This window comes from Heterodontus francisci, chromosome 18, assembly GCF_036365525.1.
Source record: "Heterodontus francisci isolate sHetFra1 chromosome 18, sHetFra1.hap1, whole genome shotgun sequence".
In the NCBI taxonomy this organism is placed as follows: domain Eukaryota; kingdom Metazoa; phylum Chordata; class Chondrichthyes; order Heterodontiformes; family Heterodontidae; genus Heterodontus; species Heterodontus francisci.
Window position 1 is genome coordinate 31,616,315 of NC_090388.1, and position 20,410 is coordinate 31,636,724.

The 20,410-nt window shown below is 39.1% G+C and overlaps 2 protein-coding genes across 7 annotated transcripts in view; both read left to right on the forward strand.

The window, feature by feature from the left end:
- Positions 1 to 15,557, forward strand: part of cand1 (cullin-associated and neddylation-dissociated 1) — a 33,515-nt gene extending 17,958 nt beyond the window's left edge. The window contains exons 5-15 of one of the 2 annotated variants that reach the window (XM_068050481.1): positions 1,468 to 1,724; positions 1,837 to 1,942; positions 2,234 to 2,379; positions 2,681 to 2,973; positions 3,677 to 3,818; positions 4,861 to 6,354; positions 7,783 to 7,878; positions 8,543 to 8,712; positions 8,810 to 8,974; positions 9,513 to 9,620; positions 11,013 to 15,557. In XM_068050481.1, the coding sequence (XP_067906582.1) occupies positions 1,468 to 1,724; positions 1,837 to 1,942; positions 2,234 to 2,379; positions 2,681 to 2,973; positions 3,677 to 3,818; positions 4,861 to 6,354; positions 7,783 to 7,878; positions 8,543 to 8,712; positions 8,810 to 8,974; positions 9,513 to 9,620; positions 11,013 to 11,237 (3,202 nt within the window). In that variant the 3' untranslated portion in view covers positions 11,238 to 15,557. The remainder of the gene's footprint in view (positions 1 to 1,467; positions 1,725 to 1,836; positions 1,943 to 2,233; positions 2,380 to 2,680; positions 2,974 to 3,676; positions 3,819 to 4,860; positions 6,355 to 7,782; positions 7,879 to 8,542; positions 8,713 to 8,809; positions 8,975 to 9,512; positions 9,621 to 11,012) is intronic. The other variant, XM_068050482.1, reaches the window with a different exon arrangement.
- A 3,295-nt stretch (positions 15,558 to 18,852) lies between these two features.
- Positions 18,853 to 20,410, forward strand: part of LOC137379532 (uncharacterized) — a 38,233-nt gene continuing 36,675 nt past the window's right edge. For 3 of the 5 annotated variants that reach the window (XM_068050485.1, XM_068050483.1, XM_068050484.1), the window contains exon 1: positions 18,854 to 19,305. The gene's annotated coding sequence lies outside the window, so the exon portion shown is untranslated. Of the gene's footprint in view, positions 19,306 to 20,410 lie in introns of all 5 variants that reach the window. The other 2 variants (XM_068050487.1, XM_068050486.1) reach the window with 1 other exon arrangement.

The following is a 20,410-nucleotide window of genomic DNA, read 5'->3' on the forward strand; positions in this document are numbered from 1 at the left end:
TGAATTTTTCAAGGAGATGACTGTGTAGATGAGGGTAAAGCAGTTGACATAGTCTACATGGACTTCAGTAAGGCTTTTGATAAGGTCCCACATGGGAGATTGGTTAAGAACGTAAGAGCCCATGGAATCCAGGGTAATTTGGCAAATTGGATCTAAAATTGGCCTGGTGGCAGGAGGCAGAGGGTGATGGTCGAGGGTTGTTTTTGCGAGTGGACGCCTGTGACCAGTGGCGTACCTCAGGGATCAGTGATGGGACTGTTGCTTTTTGTAGTGTACATTAATGATTTAGGCGTGAATATAGGAGGTATGATCAGTAAGTTCACAGATGACAGGAAAATTGGTGGTGTTGTAAATAGTGTGGAGGAAAGCCTTAGACTATAGGACGATATAGATAGGTTGGTAAGATGGGCGGAGCAGTGGCAAATGGAATTTAATCCTGAGAAGTGTGAGGTGATGCATTTTGGGAGGACTAACAAGGCAAGGAAATATACAATGGATGGTAGGACCCTAGGAAGTACAGAGGGACCTTGGTGTACATGTCCATAGATCACTGAAGGCAGCAGCACAGGTAGATAAGATGGTTAAGAAGGCATATGGGGTACTTGCCTTCATTAGCCAAGGCATAGGCTATAAGAGCAGGGAGGTTATGATGGAGCTGTTAGGCCACAGCTGGAGTACTGTGCACAGTTCTGGTCGTCACAGTATAGGAAGGATGTGATTGCACTGGAGAGGATGCAGAGGAGATTCACCAGGATGTTGCCTGGGCTGGAGCATTTCAGCTATGAAGAGAAACTGGATAGGATATGGTTGTTTTCCTTAGAGCAAAAAAGGGCTGAGGTGTATAAAATTATGAGGGGCATTGATAGGATAGATAGGAAGAAACTTTTTCCCTTGGCAGAGGGGTCAGTAACCAGGGGACATAGATTTAAGGTAAGGGGCAGGAGGTTTAGAGGCGATTTGAGGAAACATTTGTTCACCCAGAGGGTGGTTGGAATCTGGAACACACTGCCTGAAGGGGTGGTAGAGGCAGGAACCCTCACAACATTTAAGAAGTATTTAGATGGGCACTTGAAACGCCATAGCATACAAGGCTACGGGCCAAGTGCTGGAAGATGGGATTGGAACAGATAGGTGCTTGATGTTCGGCACAGACACGATGGGTCGAAGGGCTGTTTCTGTGCTGTATAACTCTGACTCTATAAACAGGGAAGTTTGTCTCCCGGCTTCCATTTCGAAACTTTCATTTTAACTTCTTATTTCAAAACTTACATTTTTTTTCTCCCTTCGTGATGCAGGACAAAAGAAACTGCCTTTGTTACTATTGCACTATATTGAGCACTGTTTAAAAAAGACGCTTTCTGACAGACCCTGCTGGGTCCTGGAATTAAAAAGTAACTTTAGTTGTTTTTAACCAAAATGGCCATTTTGAGTTGGAACTATAATTGGAATCTTTTTATTTTTTTCTAGGCAAGGAGGCCTGCTGGTTAATTTCCATCCATCAATTTTGAACTGCCTTCTTCCTCAGCTTACCAGTCCCCGGCTTGCTGTTCGGAAGAGAACTATTATTGCTCTTGGTCACCTTGTTATGAGCTGTGGAAACCTGGTCTTTGTTGACCTGATTGAGCATTTGTTGACAGAGCTTGCCAAAAATGAATCTATGTCTACAACTAGGACCTATATTCAGTGTATTGCTGCTATTAGCAGACAGGCAGGGCACCGAATAGGTAACAGGAATCTGCATTTAGTGTCCTTTTTGAAATGTTTTTGCCAGTTTATAAAGTCTCTTTAAGCCATTATTTCTGAGGATTTGTGAATCTTTGATTATTTTCTCTTTAGGGGAATATCTGGAGAAAATCATTCCATTAGTTGTTAAGTTCTGCAGCATTGAGGATGATGAACTGAGAGAATACTGCATTCAAGCCTTTGAGTCATTTGTGAGAAGGTATGGTGTAATGTTGGTTTTTAATTGTAAATTGAAAATAAATTGCAGGCAAAGGTCGGTGGTGCAGTAAAATTTGTCAAAAGGTGAAGTGTTTCTTTATAACTTGGTCCATTTCTGTAATTAAAGATTGAGTTTGATCTGTCTTACATAGTTTTGGGTAGGAGATACATGACACAATTCGTACCCATTGCTGGCTGAGCTGGTAATTTGAGTGATTCGGTGGTGATGCAAATATTTATAGTTTACCAACTTTAATTTATGGAAGATATGTTCAATGGTCTTGTTTCCTAGATGCCCTAAAGAAGTTTTTCTTCATGTCACTACTATTATTAACCTGTGCCTGAGGTACTTAACCTATGACCCCAATTACAATTATGATGATGAAGATGATGATGATGCTGCAATGGAATCCGAAGGTGGAGATGATGATGATCAAGGTACAATACTTGTCACTAATGCTGTATCTTTTTGTACTAAGTAGCTTGTGAAATAAGCTTGTCGGTAAATAAGTGTGTGAGTCAACCTAGACTGTTCATGGAATGTACCTTCGTAGTTAAGGAAGAGTTTCCATCCAAGTTAATAGAGCAGCTGTACTGTTTTTTGTGTATTATATAATTTTAGAAAAATTACTTCCTGCTTGATTGTGTTGACCTTTACTCAGTCCTTTAATAGCTTTCATCGAGTTGTTTGAAAGGCATTCATAGTTTTTAATGTTTTACATCCCCTTACCGTTAATAGGGAGTGATGATGAGTACAGTGATGATGATGATATGAGCTGGAAGGTACGACGAGCTGCTGCCAAGTGTTTAGATGGTGTCGTCAGCACTCGCCATGAAATGCTACCAGAATTTTATAAAACAGTATCTCCTGCACTGATTGCCAGATTCAAGGAACGTGAAGAAAATGTTAAAGCAGATGTTTTCCATGCATATCTCTCGCTGCTCAAACAGACCAGGCCTGCTCAGAGCTGGCATCTTGACCCAGATGCAATGGAACAAGAGGAGACCCCTTTAGTAATGCTTCAGAATCAAGTAAGTTTGAAGGTGGCTTTTACCGTTATAGTTGCCTCTTTTTCATGGCTTTATTTCAAATACTGTTAATCTATATTCATGCAGTGTTTCTGTCATTCTTTTTGAAGTAGTGTGCTGCGCAACCTTTTTAAAAAAAAATGTCTTCAAATAGAAACTTGTTGCTATTATCAAAATGCCATCTTAATTTTAACTTTATGCACTTTTCTATGTAGCCATCACTTTGTTCACTCTGTGTCCTCCATTAATGCCACCTCTGCCTTTTCTTTTAGTTTGGTTTTATGTCAAACTAGATTGAAGAAGTCTTGATTTGTTGGCAAGTTGTATACGTCATGTGGTCAGTATGTGTTATATGCAAAAGTGCATTCTCATTTGGATGAAATATATGCTCTTTTTAAAAAAAATCTTTAGTTTGTATTCCATCCTTGAAAAGCATCAAATAATGTCTGAACTGGTTGTGACTGGAAAAGATGAGTATTCCTGGTTCTTAAATAATTTTCTTTTCTCTGAATTTGGCTAATTTTGAAAGACTTGGATTCTTTTCCCCCAAAAGATTATTGTTTACTGAAGTTGCACACTTCATTGAGCATTTGATCTTTCAAATATTCTTTCCCACTCCGTTATATAGTATTCAAATCTTTAAAGAGTGCGAGATGGAAACAATGAACACATAATTCTGATCCTGCTTAAATCCCTTTCTTTAAAGGTTCCCAACATTGTTAAAGCTTTACACAAGCAAATGAAAGAGAAAAGTGTGAAGACCCGACAATGTTGCTTTCACATGTTGACCGAGCTGGTGAATGTGTTGCCTGGTGCTTTGACTCAACATGTACCAGTTCTTGTTCCAGGTAAAGTATTGATGTTTTTTCTTTAGTTGTGCTGCTTTCTAAAATTTCTGTAAATTGTTGCACTAAGCATTGTTGTCTGTAGCAATAGAATAAAATTTTGAAGCTTTTTAGATCTGGCATTTTCGATCAGAAAGTGAGACTTCTAATCTCAAATTGTTGTCGTAACCAATCGTTCCTATCACCAGTGAATGAATCTGGAAAGTTGTCATTCTCTCACTCTCTTTCTCCTTAAACCTGCCTTTTTGACCAGGCTTTTGGTCACCTGTGCCAATATCCCCTTATGTGGCTCAGTGTCAGATTTTGTCTGATAACGCTCCTCTGCAGTGTTTTGGAGCATTTTACTGTGTTAAAGATGCGATATAAAATCAGGTTATTGTTGTATTATGTGGTAATTCAGCAGTAGCATTTGTCCGTACTCATAGTTTTAACTCATTCTTTCATATTCATTTCTCACTAACCAGCTCTTTTTAATATTGCTTTTCCTAAAGCTCCATATTTAAGCCAGGGTTTGTACTGTCAGAATGGGGCAGGCAGGAAAGTTAGCATGGAAAGGCAGATTAGCAAACAGCAGAATTAGGACAGAGTCAGCAAAGGAAGGAAACAGAATTTTTACATCTGATGGAATCAGTCAATGACAAAGTGGAATAGAGGTGAGGAAAGGAGTTAATGTTAGATCCAGTAGAGTATAATGGATTTACAAAATTATTCTAAACAAAACATTAGTGTGCTTTAAGCATACAGTATTCATATTTGCATACGTGACATTTGGATTTAAGTATTGTCAACAGCAGATAGTTGAAGCAGAATTATCTGCAAAAGAAAATCTTTTAGGCCAGTAAATCTACCAACTCCAAAAATAGCAAATACCCATTTTTTAAAATTGAGATTTACCTGTTTGTTTCCTCGCACAACGATTTCTGACTTTTGTGGAATTGTATTAGGATGGTTGGTTGAGATACTACTAGTAGAAAATGTAATTTAGGTTTTTTAAAAATTAATTTTATTCCATGCCGTTGTGACTACTTTTTGTTTTTTTTTGCAGGAATAATCTTTTCCTTGAATGATAAATCCAGCTCGTCCAATCTGAAGATTGATGCTTTGTCATGTTTGTATGTTATCCTTTGTAACCACTCACCTCAGGTTTTCCATCCTCATGTAGAAGCTTTAGTTCCAGCAGTGGTGGCTTGTGTGGGTGATCCTTTCTACAAGATCACTTCAGAAGCCCTTCTTGTAACTCAGCAGCTTGTAAAAGTAATAAGGCCTGTAGATCATTTATATTTGTTTGATGCTGCTCCATATATTAATGACTTATTCACTTGTACTGTCAAGCGTTTGAAAGCTGCTGACATTGATCAAGAGGTGAAGGAGAGAGCTATCTCCTGTATGGGACAGATCATCTGTAATCTTGGGGATCATTTAGGCAGTGATCTACCCAGCACACTGCAGATTTTCTTGGAGAGGTTGAAGAATGAAATTACTAGACTGACAACAGTGAAAGCCTTGACGTTAATTGCTGGATCTTCTCTCAAGATTGACCTACGACCAGTGCTGGGTGAGGGAGTACCAATTTTAGCCTCGTTCTTGAGGAAGAACCAGCGAGCACTGAAGCTGAGTACCCTTTCTGCTTTGGACATCTTGATCAAGAACTATAGTGACAGCTTGACACCTGCCATGATTGAAGCAGTCCTAGTGGAGCTTCCACCTCTTATTAGTGAAAGTGACATGCACGTGTCACAGATGGCCATAAGCTTTCTTACAACCTTGGCCAAGGTGCACCCATCTTCTCTCTCGAAAGTCAGTGGTTCAATTCTTACTGAGCTCATTGGACTGGTACGATCGCCACTACTTCAAGGAGGAGCTCTCAGTGCAATGTTGTATTTCTTCCAAGCTCTTGTTGGGACTGGAACTGCAAACCTAGGTTATATGGAGTTGTTACGAATGCTGACTGGTCCTGTTTATTCTCAAAGCAGTGCATTAACCCACAAGCAGTCCTATTACTCAATCGCCAAGTGTGTAGCAGCACTTACCCGAGCCTGCCCTCGAGAAGGACCAGCTGTGGTTGGACAGTTTATCCAGGATGTGAAGAATTCAAGATCCACTGATTCTATCCGTCTCTTGGCTTTGCTCTCTCTTGGAGAGGTTGGTCATCATATAGACTTAAGCGGGCAAACTGAGCTTAAATCTGTAATCTTAGAAGCTTTCTCTTCTTCTAGTGAGGAGGTTAAATCTGCAGCATCCTATGCCCTTGGAAGCATTAGTGTTGGAAACCTTCCTGAGTACCTGCCTTTTGTTCTGCAAGAAATAACCAGTCAACCCAAAAGGCAATACCTCCTCTTACATTCTTTGAAAGAGATTATTAGCTCTTCTTCAGTTGGAGGTCTCAAACCATATGTGGAAAATATTTGGAATTTGCTGTTGAAACACTGTGAATGTGCAGAAGAAGGAACTCGAAATGTTGTTGCAGAATGTCTGGGCAAACTTACTCTGATAGACCCAGAAACATTACTGCCACGTCTTAAAGGATACTTAGAATCAGGTGGGTTATCTACACATAGCATATTTTAAAAATGTATTTAGAGTTAGTGTGGAACTCCAATATCAAGTACATTAAATGTTTTCATTACTTTTGCTACTTTAAGGAAAAAATAGAATTTCACAACCTGTAATTATTGTTCTAGAACATTATTGTAACCAACTGCTGCACTGAGTGGTAATGCAGAAAGCCATCAATACCACCACAGTGTAATGTACTCAATTCCGGTACTATGGGGAAAATGTGTGGCCAGTAATCGGAGAAAAAGTTGCGCTTGAAAAGAAAGTGAGGGGGGAGACAAAAAATAAGAGAAACAAATGAAATGGGAAATAATGTGAATTGGAAATTAACTATCATGAAGCTGTAGTACTTCAGTCCCTGTCAAACTCCGTTTCTTAGCCACTAACTCCATCTATCACCGTAGCAACTGTCTGAGGCTGAACCAAACCATTTGCAACCTGTTTTTTTCCGCCACTGCACCAGTGCCCGACTCCACCACTGCCTCAGCTCATCTGCTGAAACCCTCATCCATGCCTTTGCTACTTCTAGACTTGACTATTCCAATGCGTACCTGACTGCTCTTCCATCTTTCACTCTGCATAAACCCGAGGTCATCCAAAATTCTGCTGCCAGTGTTCTAACTGGCACCAAACCCAGTTCACCCATCACCCCTGTGTTCACTGACCTACATTGGCTCCTGATTAAGCAACACCCCAATTTTAAAATTCTCATCCTTGTTTTCAAATCCCTCCATTGCCTTGCCCCTCTCTCTCTGTTCAGGGCTACAACCCTCCAAGATATCTACGTTGCCCCAATTCTGACCTCTTGTGCATCCCTGGTTATAATTGCTCCACCATTGGCAGCCATGCCCTCAGTTGCCAAGGCCCTAAGCACTGGAATTCTCCCCCCAAACCCCTCTACCTCTTTACCAACCTTTCCTGCTTTAAAACATTCGTTAAAACCTACCTCTTTGACCAAGCTTTTGGTCATTTGCCCTAATATCTCCTTATGGGAGCTTGGTGTCAAATTCTGTTGGTAATGTTCCTGTGAAGTGCCTTGGGACATTTTACTATGTTAAAAGCACTATATAAATGCAAGGTATTGTCGTCGTAACTGGAAATACCTTTCTTGATACTGCACCTCAGACTTCAAAACTTGGACTAGTGTCTTTCAGTACAAGTTGGTCCTTGTTTATAAACTAAAATCCCAATTTTTGATCTTTACATGTTTAGTTGGCTTTGCGACTCAAGCAAGATTCTAGACAGGTGAAATTTGTATATAGAACCATTTTCATATACACAGTCATATTTGGGACTGAAGGAGTGGATGTTAATAAAAATCTCATATCGAATGCTGATATCTTACAGGGAATAAACTGGAATCAGTATTCTTGAGTCTATTATGTATGTTAACCTTGATATTCTTCTATAGGGTCTTCCTATGCTCGAAGCTCTGTGGTTACAGCTGTGAAGTTTACGATTTCTGATCACCCACAACCAATAGATCCCCTATTAAAGAATTGCATAGGTAAACTTGTTTCTGTTCATTCACGGTTCCTTTTGATATTAAAACCTTTTAACAGTTTTGAAATGTTTTTTGAATATTTTGACAGATATTGAAATTTTTAAATTGGGACCTTAAGGGTAAATGGGGTTAATGGCTGCAAACTGCTACTGCTCTGCTCAACCTGTACCCGTATGCCATCAATTGGTGAATGGTACTGTGGGGATTTACAAGGAAATGGAGCTCCCTTGGAGGCCTAATGGGTAAAGACGTGTCTGGTTTTGCCAGGGGGATTAAGCTGTCCAAATCAGAAGACTGCAGATTCATTGCTGAGCTTAGTTATGTTGGCTCGGTTAGGGTGAGCAGTTAGGGTGCTACAGTTGGTCTCAGTACTTTCAGGAAGGATGGGGAAAATAAAAGCTAAGCTTCTCACTGCTCGTCTCAGTGGATTAATGCCTTTTGGCAAAAGCGTGTGCATAAGTATTGAATGAGGATGGGATTAGGCTGGGCTGCAACATCTCCACTGATAGTCTACTGACGTTTGTTGTCTAGCCGTGGACATGAAGAGTGGATTTGGACACTTGTGTTACCTATCAGCAAGGATTGAGATGTATGGTGCTCTGGTGATTTTAGCGAAACAAAATAGAGATGCATAAATTATGTATTCTTATCTAAATTATTGTTTCAGGTGATTTCCTGAAAACATTGGAGGATCCAGATCTCAATGTGAGAAGAGTAGCTTTAGTTACCTTCAATTCAGCTGCACATAATAAACCATCGTTAATCAGGGACCTCTTGGATACCGTTCTTCCTCACCTTTATAATGAAACAAAAGTTAGGAAGGAATTAATAAGAGAGGTTTGTATACAAACTATCTTTTGGTTTCAAAATACTCAGTGGATTTATACATTGTGCATTTTAAACTAGGTTTCATTTTTTCCCTCCTTTTTGTCAGGTTGAAATGGGACCATTTAAGCATACTGTAGATGATGGTCTAGATATTAGGAAAGCAGCTTTTGAATGCATGTACACACTTCTGGATAGCTGTCTTGACAGATTAGACATTTTTGAATTCCTGAACCATGTTGAAGATGGACTGAAGGACCATTATGACATCAAGGTAAATAACATAAACGTGGCTTATGTTGTTAAGTAACTATTTGCCGAATTTTTAAAAAATACCTCACTGGAGTGTCAGTTCTTCATGGGTGAAGCGAGACAGTTTGTATTGGCTATTTTACTTTGGAGACATCACCATTATTACATACTTAATCCTACCTTTTCAAAATGTTTACGAATGTACAATTTCCAGCAGGGGTCAGGGAACCACCCATTTCCCCACACTTCCTCAACCACCCATCCTTAGCGGAGGGACACTTGAGGCCAATTAAACTCAGTCGAGGTTGAGGTCACCTAACTTAGTACATTATCATGGACCAAATGTAGATCCTTCAGACATGATTTAGGACCATATCATGCAGTGGATTTATCTGCTATCTAGACTTTATTTTTGTGTACTCGTTTATAGGTATTTTTAACCAAAAAGTATGTTGAAGGCTGGTTTTATTGTGTTTTGAAAAAATTAAAGTTTGCATTTAGTATAACATTGTTTAACATTATAACTAGTTTATTGTCCAAACTTTTTTTTAACCTAACAGATGCTGACCTTCTTGATGTTAGTACGATTATCGACTCTTTGTCCAAGTGCAGTTCTACAGAGATTGGACAGGCTGGTGGAACCTTTACGTGCTACCTGTACAACTAAGGTATATATTTTAAAATCTATGTGTAATTTAGGTATCTGTACAAAACTTATACTTGTTGCCAGGCTACTTTTAGAGCATTGAATTATCCACTGTTGTACTTGAATGTAAGCTGATTCTCACTTGGTTTCTGGATATGATCTGCAACAAGGAGACAATGATTTGCACTGTACTGAAGGTGCTTAGACAATGCTCAAATATTGGTGTTTGGTGCTAATGACTTAATTTCTTCTGTGTTGACACAAGGAAAATCCTTCAATAACTTAAGCAATTGTTCTTCTGAAGAATTATTTAATAGGTTTACTTAGAATAAAACCATTTTTCTGGCTTCTAGCACAAGGCCACCTTGGCGTACACACTTTTTAAAAAAAACTCCGTTCAATCTGAAGCCAGTTATTGTATATTGTATTCAAAAATTTATATCCAGCAAATGCTAGAATTAAAAAATTTAGATACATTTAATAATTTGGAAGTTTTACTTCCTGTCATCATGTACTCTGGCAGTATAACTTTGCATTATACTGACATCTTGTACACAGATGTTTTGTAGGTTAAATTACTGGATTAGATATTGGTGCAAAATGTTGATACTTTTAATGTTCGGTAATGCTGGCTGAATTTTCTTTAAACTTTAAAATGTAAATCAATGCAATAGACTACTTAGGAATATTCTAAACTGTATAAAGTTTCAAAAGGATTGGCTTCATATTGACTGCAGGCAATAAGAATCCAAGCTCCGATCCAAGACAGAAACCTGAACAAGTACCAATTTGACTTGAATTGCACTGTCCACTTTATTTCAATGCAAAATGCGCACTGTTACTGACTTACAAATTATCCCCATGATTGCAATAGCAACATGCCATATTATGGGATCTTTATTTGCAGCTCAAGCTGTATACTTTGGTAAGAAAGGTTTGGACACTTGATGCAAGTATAGATCTGATTATTTTTAATCCTTAAATAAAAATCTATATTAAACAGTGACAGCAGAATAGAACTTTAACAAATCTTTAACGGGATATTTAAACATTGGCTAATACTACAGATGTTTAGTCTTTGCAAATGCTAGGGTAGTTACACTAATAGTTTTCTGGGTTGGATTCAGATATTCGCTGTTAGTGGATTAATTCATCTGTTTGTCTGACAGATTTTCGTTACAGTTTACGATATCCAGAGTTGCATAATCAATCAAGCAGGCATGATCTAAAACATGAAAAACAAAGGAATGTTGAAGCTTTATTACCTGTTCTTTTTCATCTTGCCCCCCCAAACTACACAAAATTGTGACATTCTTTCAGTTTGTCAGCCTTCACAATTGTTTTTAGAAAAGCTTAAAAAAAATTGATTTACTTAAAGTTGCAGAAGATTTACTGTAACGGTTTTCTTTGTTAGGTAAAAGCTAACTCTGTTAAACAAGAATTTGAGAAGCAAGATGAACTGAAACGCTCAGCCATGAGGGCAGTTGCAGCACTACTAACCATTCCAGAAGCAGAGAAAAGTCCACTTATGAGTGAGTTTCAATCTCAAATAAGCTCCAACCCTGAGTTGGCAGCCATCTTTGAGAGCATCCAAAAGGACTCATCTTCTACCAGCTTGGAGTCAATGGACACTACCTAAATCTTTTCTTCCAAAGAAGGAATCTTTAATTCTTGTATTGATGTAATGCACTGAAATTTCAGTGAGTACACAAGCAAAAAGAAAATCTGTACTTTGAGCTTTAAGCTTATGAATTCATTTTTACTTTTGTGGAAATTCTACTTTTTGTTTATTGTTGCTTTTTTAGTAGTTAACCCAGGAAGTCCTTGTAGTTAAAGTGGAAAAAATAGTGTAAATTACACAGAACATTTCGTTGTTATACCACATCCAATTCAGCAGTATTTAAAAAGGCAATGCAATTGTAGAAGTAGATTGTGTATAGGTATGCAATAAGGGTTTTGGTGTGCTGAATGAACTTGAAACATAAATGTTAAACTTTGCTCCCAAGATTTTTTTCTTTCAGGAAACTTCATGCCATTCACCTTTATTATGTGATTTTTGTAAGAAAAAAAGGAGAAAAAAATGTATGTTCATCTGTCTGCTGTTTTTGTTTCAGCTTGCTAAACAATAGTTAAAGAACTCTGCTTTGTGAGATTTATTATATTAAAATGGTTGGCATAGTTCTTAAATCATAGGTTGGTACTTCCAATTTCTTGGAATGACAAATTATTTCCATGACTGCATTGATATTGCATGGGACATTCCAATATATATGTTCTGTAAAATGTGTATTTTGTTCGGAATACAAAGCTTGAATTCACAATATGATTTTATCCTGTGCACCACTAATGCAATGCTAGTTTTGTTTTATTGATCTTAATATAATTTACATTCAACTAACTTTTTCAAGTAAATGTGGAATAAACCTGCATTGAAAACTATACTAAATTGGGTCCAACTCAAATTAATAGGAATGTACTGAATCGGACAGGCTCAATTTAGGCTGTCTGGCTGATCCCAAAGTTGGGAAAAAAATCCCACTTCTATGCAAATTTATATGTCCCTCAAAAACCTATGATATAAAAAAGTCCTCTTGAATTTTGGAACAGTGGAACCACTATCTGCCATCACTGTTTGCTTTGGAAAGAAATGAGTTCCTTTAGTTGAAGCCTCGTGTTCAGGGCACACAGGGAACACACTCAGTTTTGTTTTGGTGAAGCTGGAGCCATAAAATAGTCAGTGTTACTTGAGGCTCTGCTTCAAAATGGATACAGATAACAGCTTGCACTTGCATGGTACTTTTCATGTAAAATAACACCCAACAAGGCTTTCCAGGGGATTGAAACACTTTGAGCAGGAAATGGGGGGTATAATTAAGGAAGGTGACAAGAGGTGGCGCAGTGGTTAGCACCGCAGCCTCACCGCTCCAGCGACCCGGGTTCAATTCTGGGTACTGCCTGTGTGGAGTTTGCAAGTTCTCCCTGTGTCTGCGTGGGTTTCCTCCGGGTGCTCCGGTTTCCTCCCACATGCCAAAGACTTGCAGGTTGATAGGTTAATTGGCCATTATAAATTGCCCCCAGTATAGGTAGGTGGTAGGGAAATATAGGGACAGGTGGGGATGTGGTAGGAATATGGGATTAGTGTAGGATTAGTATAAATGGGTGGTTGATGGTCGGCACAGACTCGGTGGGCCAAAGGGCCTGTTTCAGTGCTGTATCTCTAAACGACAGCGAAGGAACTGATGCTGTTTTTGGATGGTGCTGGTTAGATAGCTGGGAGAAAGTACACATGCTACATAAATGTTGTTTGTCGGTGGGGGGGTGGTGGAGAGCCATGGTATGTGAAGGAAGATCACATTGCAGCAATTCAAGAAGGCAGCTCACCACCACCTTCTCGAGGGCAATTAGGGATAGGCAACAAATGCTGGCCTTGCCAGTGATGCCCACATGCCATGCAACACAACAAGTAAAAAAAAATTGCTCTTAATTCTGCCCATAGTATTCAAAATCTATGTATGCTGGGTTTCCCTGTGAAATTTTGGAAGTTATTTGATACGAATTTCATATATAGTTTATCTACAATTTAGAAAACATGTGATTGCAATACAGGCATAATTTGAAAATTTGCATTTCAAATTTCCCCCTTTGGGCACTGTTTCCATTTCAGTACTAATGTTTTAACAGCAGTGCTCATTGTATTATATGCTTGATTAAGAAATCTAATTTAAGCAGCAAATATTCTGTAAGATAATGGCCAACTTGAATTATTGCTGTTTTGCCATGAAACAAACTCTTCTCTGCATGCTTCAAATGGTCACAATGCCTTTATGGATTCTTCAGTCATGCCTGAATTTTCCTTTTTTTGAAATGGCATCATTTTATCAACAGAGAAAAGTTGATCAGTTATTGGATTATTTCCCCCCTCTGAATGAAAGTTATGTGAAATCTGATTTGAGATAGATAACTATTCTCTAAAAGTTACAATTTTTGAAAGCTGCATTGAAAGTAAACTTACACAACAGCTGGATCCTGATGCATAATTAGATTTAGTTACAATTTCTGGACTGAGATTGATGATTTTTCTACTTCCTGACAATTCAACAGCTTAATTTAGTAGGGAGCATAGTGTATTTTACAAAAATGTAAAGAGATTTAAAGGTCCTGAAATTTGACTATGTATTGGTTTGTAGAATATTTTTAACATCTTTGTTTTCTTGGTAAGATTGGAATTTTATGTTTGTGATTTGCTTAAATATGTACCAAGACTGGTATATTTTGCTCATTTGAGTATGTATATCACAGACTGATACTTTAGGCTCATTTGTTATATCTGTACTACAGATTGGTACTTGATGTATGCTTACGTGTACACATACAGGTACTTTATATGTGCATCCCAGACTGCTGCCTTATGTTTCCTGCAAGCAGCCAGTTGAAATATTTTTGGTGTATTCGTGCTGCACATTAATGCTTGAAGTGGCCAGAGACACTAAAAGCTTTGCTGTAAATGGCTGTTGTATACATCAGCGATCAATAGTCTGTGAATATCAATTTTGTTTTGGCCAGTGAAGTTCATTGATGCCTATAGTGCTAATGAATTATGCATTAGTGCCTTGGTTTATTTTTTGTCATTGTATGTCCTAGGATTAGCAATTCTGTGTAATGGGAACTGGTTTAGTGGATTGGAATTCTCAGTACATTTATTAGGTGCTTATTGAATGGTTATTTTCTACATTTTTAAAACTGATCTATTTAAATGATTAATTTTGATTCAAGTCATTGTTCCATTATTATATAAGGTAAGACCAACACCGCTTTATAAAAAAAAAAAGTTGTGGAAACCTTGATCTGCGTGCAACTGTAGCGTATTTCAAAAATATGAATAGAATCAACATGGACTTTTTTTTTTGATTTGGGTTGTGGTTGTTGCTCAGTGCAGGTTTTGTTCGTTCCAAAATGTTTGCTCTAAAAAGCAATCTGCATAACAATATTGCTTTATAATGTATATATACCCAGTTGCAACAAAAAAATCTTTTAATACAATAGTGCACATTTGTTTGAAAAATACCGCGTACAGTATGTTCAAGGAAAAGGAAAGAGCTTCCATTTCAAAATCACTGTCACATGTGAGTGTTTCAAAATGCTGTCCAACCAACGACGTAAAGTTGAAATCTAGTCACTGAAAATTAGATAATTAACTCATTGATTTGTTTGTGGTGATGTTGCTCATAGTATAATGAATCTTTTGCACTTGGTCAAGCCGACATGAAGTCAGTTTATTGTCGCATCTGAAAGCTGGCACTTCAGGCGTTGCACCACTCGGCTATTGTCACCTCATCCGCTAGCTTAAACATCTATCTCCTCTACCACTGTGTGCACTGTCTATATCTGACACTGCAGCAATTTGTCACTACCTCTTTGGTAGCACCTCTCAAACCTATGACCTCCACCAGTTAGGACAAACCCAATAGGTTCTTTAGAATGCAATCACCTCCAAGTGACACAGCATCCTGTCCTGGAAATATAGTGTTGCTCCATCGTGGCTGAGTAAAAGCTGCCTATCCAATCACATTATAGAAGCACCATCACTATATAAACCACAACAGTTCAAGAAGAATCTTGAACTCTAATCCGGTAATGCCTATGAACATGTGATGCGACCACGCTAGCATACATACCCCATAAACACACATGCAGCTAGAGACAGAAAAAATAGAATAAAGGGGGGAAAGTTTGAGGCAATTTCTGGTAGTTGCAGTCCTTTAAGTGCAATGTGGAGTCTTTGGTTGACGGTAAGTCTTGCAATTTGTTGGGGCCCAGTTCATGCTTCAACTTGTTCCGATGTAGGAGTCTTTTCTCTCTCTCTCTCTCTCTCTCTCTCTCTCTCTCTCTCTCTCTCTCTCTCTCTCTCTCTCTCTCTCTCTGTCTCTCTCTGTCTCTCTCTGTCTCTCTCTGTCTCTCTCTGTCTCTCTCTGTCTCTCTCTGTCTCTCTCTCTGTCTCTCGATTTACATGTCTTCCGTCAGTCTGGTGGCCTGGGAGAAAGCGAGAGAGAGGCTTCCTTGTTCCAGCTTCGGTTTCAAACTGCCTTCTGAATTCAAACTGACCTGTGGCTAGTTCAAAAAACCTGGAGCAGCCAGTTAGTCATGTGACCAGCTTGTTTTACCAGTCCTGGCTCTGTGGATTGTATCATCTTAGCAGGATCTGGAATGCACTTCCTTACACCTTCAATATCTGGTGATCAAAATCCATTTGGGTTAATTGGAGCAGGGAATAGACCTTTGTCTCCACAAGCAGTGTCTCTTAGTATGCAAATGCACTTCCAGCCCAGTGTCTGGTGAGGTTCAAACAAGTCATTTCTTCACTCCAGCAACAGATTAAAATCAATGCTTATGTGGCAAAATTATTATGCCTCATTCTTGGCCGGTGGGGGATCTGCATGATAATATCATTTGATTATCCACTCAACTGATGAAGTTAGCATCGAACGCAGTCTTCTGACCAAGAGACAAGCTAATCTGCTAAGCAAAGCTGACACTAGGTAAATTAACTAGCAGTTGTTACGATCAGGTGAGGAAGGGTTGGAGAGCTCCCCTCTTTTTCTTCTCCTTGTTTGACCACAACAAGGTTGAACAAGGGGACCCTGATGGAGAGACAAGAAGTCCTAGACATGAACTAATTAAGTTGCAAGAGGAAATATATATTGAGCCAACATGTGACAGGTACACCCTCTGTTTTATGCTGGCTTTTCTCTCTGCAGCAGACAAGCAACTGGACACTGATCAGAAGAGATCCAAGTAGGAACCCTCTCTCTCCCCAATCCACCTGGCAAGTTTTAAACCCTGCCTGCTGGCTGTGACCACCTAAGTCTATCGTTGCTGCAGACGGAGACAGCGTAAAGGAAACCATTTCTATTGCTGTTCTCCAGGAAAACCCCGAATCTGTTGGCCACCTCTTCAAGCCAGAAGCCTCAGGACAACCAAGTTCAGCTGGAAGACAACAGAGTCACCAAACGCCACAGACTATATACCTCTATTTATCTGACCAATCCATCCTTCCCCACTCTGTAATCTATTTATTTGTGTGGGTGAATCTCGCGCGTGTGTGTGTATGTGAAAGTTGAAGCATAGTTTATTATTTTACCTAGATCGGTTTAGGTACAATAAAGCTAACTTTGTTAAACTCAGGAAAACCCATCCAATTGGTTCTTTTAAGATCATAGCATGTAAATAGTGAAACACTCACCGAATTGGCAAGTACATTCACTTTAAAAATGAAATAAACCCTGTTGCGGGTTAGCTTGTGTCTTTTTATTTTTTATTTATTTACAGATACAGCACTGAAACAGTAACCTTCAGCCCACCGAGTCTGTGCTGACCAACAACCACCCATTTATACTAACTCTACAGTAATCCCATATTCCCTACAACCTACCTACACTAGGGGAAATTTACAATGGCCAATTTACTTATCACCTGCAAGTCTTTGGCTGTGGGAGGAAACCGGAGCACCCGGCGAAAACCCACGCGGTCACAGGGAGAACTTGCAAACTCCACACAGGCAGTACCCAGAATCAAACCTGGGTCCCTGGAGCTGTGAGGCTGCGGTGCTAACCACTGTGCCACTGTTTTGCTCCAGATCTACATCCCTGGGGCCTACCTATTTTGTTACACCACATTAGTGTGCCACTAATGCCTTCTCTCTTCCAGATTTTCCATACTTCCCTTCTTCTCTGCAATCATCACTTACATCGCCCCTGGATCTAACTTTTGCTTCTGTACATGTTCCAATATCATCCCTTTTGCTCTGCCCCATCACTTTTGTCATTTAATCCCTGCTGTCCCAAACACAGACATTCACTATTGTTCTTTCCCATCTCCCCAGCTTTGCATTTGCTTAAAAGCTGTTCGCATCTTCCCTTTGTGATAAAAGCTCATCGACCTTAAATGTTAATTCATGTTTTGCTTATGCTACATGACCTGCCAAGTGTTTCCAGCATTTTCTGTTTCAGCTCTCCAGCAACTGCAGTGTTTTGCTTTATATTTACTCTTGCTGTGTTCTCATAAATGTCACATCACTACCATCCGTACAAGCCACTAGGTTAAAAACAGACAACAAAAGACTGCAATGTAGGAACATACTAACAGGAGTAGGCCATTCAGCACCAGAAACCCATTCCACCAGTAAATCAGAAAATAGTTTATTTGTATCTTAGATTATTGTTAGGCAAGGGTATTGAGGGTTACCAAACCAAGGCAGGTAGCTGGAGTTAAGATACAAATAAACCAGCTACCTGCCTTGGTTTGGTAACCCTCAATACCCTTGCCTAACAATAATCTATCAATCTGAGTTTTGAAACTTTCAGTCAGAAGGCTTTCTTTCAATGCTAACTTGTCAGTTGAGTAGATAATCAAAGGATATTGTCATGCAGACCTCTGCCCCCCTCTCCCAAACCTGCCAAGAGTGAGGCATATTAATTTTGTCATATGAGCATTTATTTTAAACTTGCTGGAGTGAAGAAATGACTTGTTTGACTATCACCAGACACTGGGCTGGAAGGACATTTGCATACTAAGCGATACTTGTGGAGGTAAAGTTGAGTGGCCTGTCTCCATCAGTTCAATGTCCCAAGAATCCCTTTAACATCTTACTAATGGCGACCGGCCAGGTGAACACTCCAAACTGCTGAAGTCATTGTTCTGGAGGGGATTGGCCAGACATTCTGACTCCATCGCAATGCTGTGGAATGTAAGGGATTTTAATGCAAATTTCAGTAGCTATTTTAGATGTGAGCAGTCACCTTTTTTCTGTTTTCTTTTTCCTTTTTAAAATTTAATTCAGGTTTCCAGCCGATGGATTTAAAATCATTATTCGGCATAGCACGTGTTCATGATACAGTAATTATTAGTGCAATATCTAAATCTTATCCATTTTCACCCTGTCCCAATGTACCATAATGGCAATATCTGCTGCTATATTCCGTCTGCCAGTGTTCCATAGGAAGAAGAGTCGGCATTCAGCTCGTCTTTAATCTTAGTAACAAACAATCTCCTCATGTTTTAACCAAACTTCAGAAGTGACTCTCATTCAAGACTGCTTGTGTAAATGTGCATTGAGGTTAGTCATTATACAGTGTATAATGCATGACTTCAGCAGTCATGCCGAAAGATAAATGATGCAAAAGGGGCTGGGGTGCCAGTGGAAGTCAATTAAATATGAAGACAGTTAACACGGTGGTCAGTATAAGACACGGAATGATTCTCAGATGGGGCATAATGAGTAATCGTACAGTGCTTTTGGGAAGCTATCAGTGTAGCCTAGTTGAGTGTGTGAATGGACTTCAATCAGTGATTGTGATTACTGCATGTTTCTCAGTGGGAGGTGCATTGTGCCCGCGGCCCCCCGTCCAAGATCTCAGTGGGGGGTGGCTGCGGTTTTCTTCACCTCCCGGGGTCAAGCGACACAATTTCCAAACTCATTCCCAAGGGACTCTCGCGATACTCCGGACTGAGAATCATTTTGGGGGAGAAAAAAAACTAATAGCCGCAAGAGTTTTTCTTTTGCCGACTTGTATACATTTAAGTTGAGGATCCTTTTCCAATTATTTTCTTGTATGAAACTGTGCAAGTGTTGCAGAGGATCATTGCATGAGCTGGCTTGCGGCCAGACTCGGGAGAAAAGTTCCTTAAACAGGCTGCAGATCTGGAATCGGGTAAGTGGTGGCGATGTAAGTCGAGGTTTGTGTGAAATAGAATGGAAGGATGGTTACTGTGTAATGCTGGTGTTAAATCATGCCCATAATTATATTGTCCAGAAATTACACTTTTATTCAGACAAAACGGTCAATGACAGTATTGTTCATATAAAGGTACTGACATAAAATTTCGAACAGATGCTTTGTGTACTGTGCTCTTTGAGCAGCAAGGAAAACCAGCTTGGTTGTACCAACCACTGCCGAGATTCCATGGGAACTAGAAGGTTTGGAGTTATTGGAGATCGTTTACAGACAAAAGTGTCATTTCATTTACCACATCAAAGGCATCAATCTCTCCCTGCTTTTAAGTGTCTTTCTCACCGCCCAGTGATTAACCCTACATTCTTCTTTGGCCTCCTTATCTCGAGAGACAATGGATAAGCGCCTGGAGGGTGGCCAGTTTTTTTTATAAACGGGCTATCGGGGATGGTGTTTTTGGTTTTAAAATTAACAATCGTATTCGATTATCATTTTAACATCTATCATAATTGTGAAAATTATATATTTTCCCGCCGCTGCAATGAGTGTTACAGATTTTCATTTGCAGAATAGATTGAACTTTTTCAGGTCCGCTGAGTTGAATGCTTTCTTAAATAACATTTTTAAAATAATACCTTCATTTTGAAAATCTCTGTTGGAGGTAACACTGCTGAGTAATTGCCACCCTAAAATCTATTTTCTTGAAAACATGCCTTTATAAAACTTGACATCCTTGTCCGAAGAGAGTTTCCACGTGTATACAAAATATTTCGCTAATGACAGTTTTAATATCCACCATGAGCAGAACTTTCCCCCTTTGTATCTGCACCATTAGAGTTAGATACACATTATAGATTGGTATGTACATCATTAATTGTGGCATGGTGTTGGAAGTTTTATATTCACAAAGGATGCAAAATATAACAGAGTACCAGTGTTATTAGCTTAAATATCATAAATATCCATATACATTTATCCTAAATGTATATTTTTAGTTCTTTGTATATATTTTACCTAAATAGGATAACTGTTTTACTTTTATATTTGTCCATAGCTTGTGATTGATGTTTCTCTGGTATTTTTG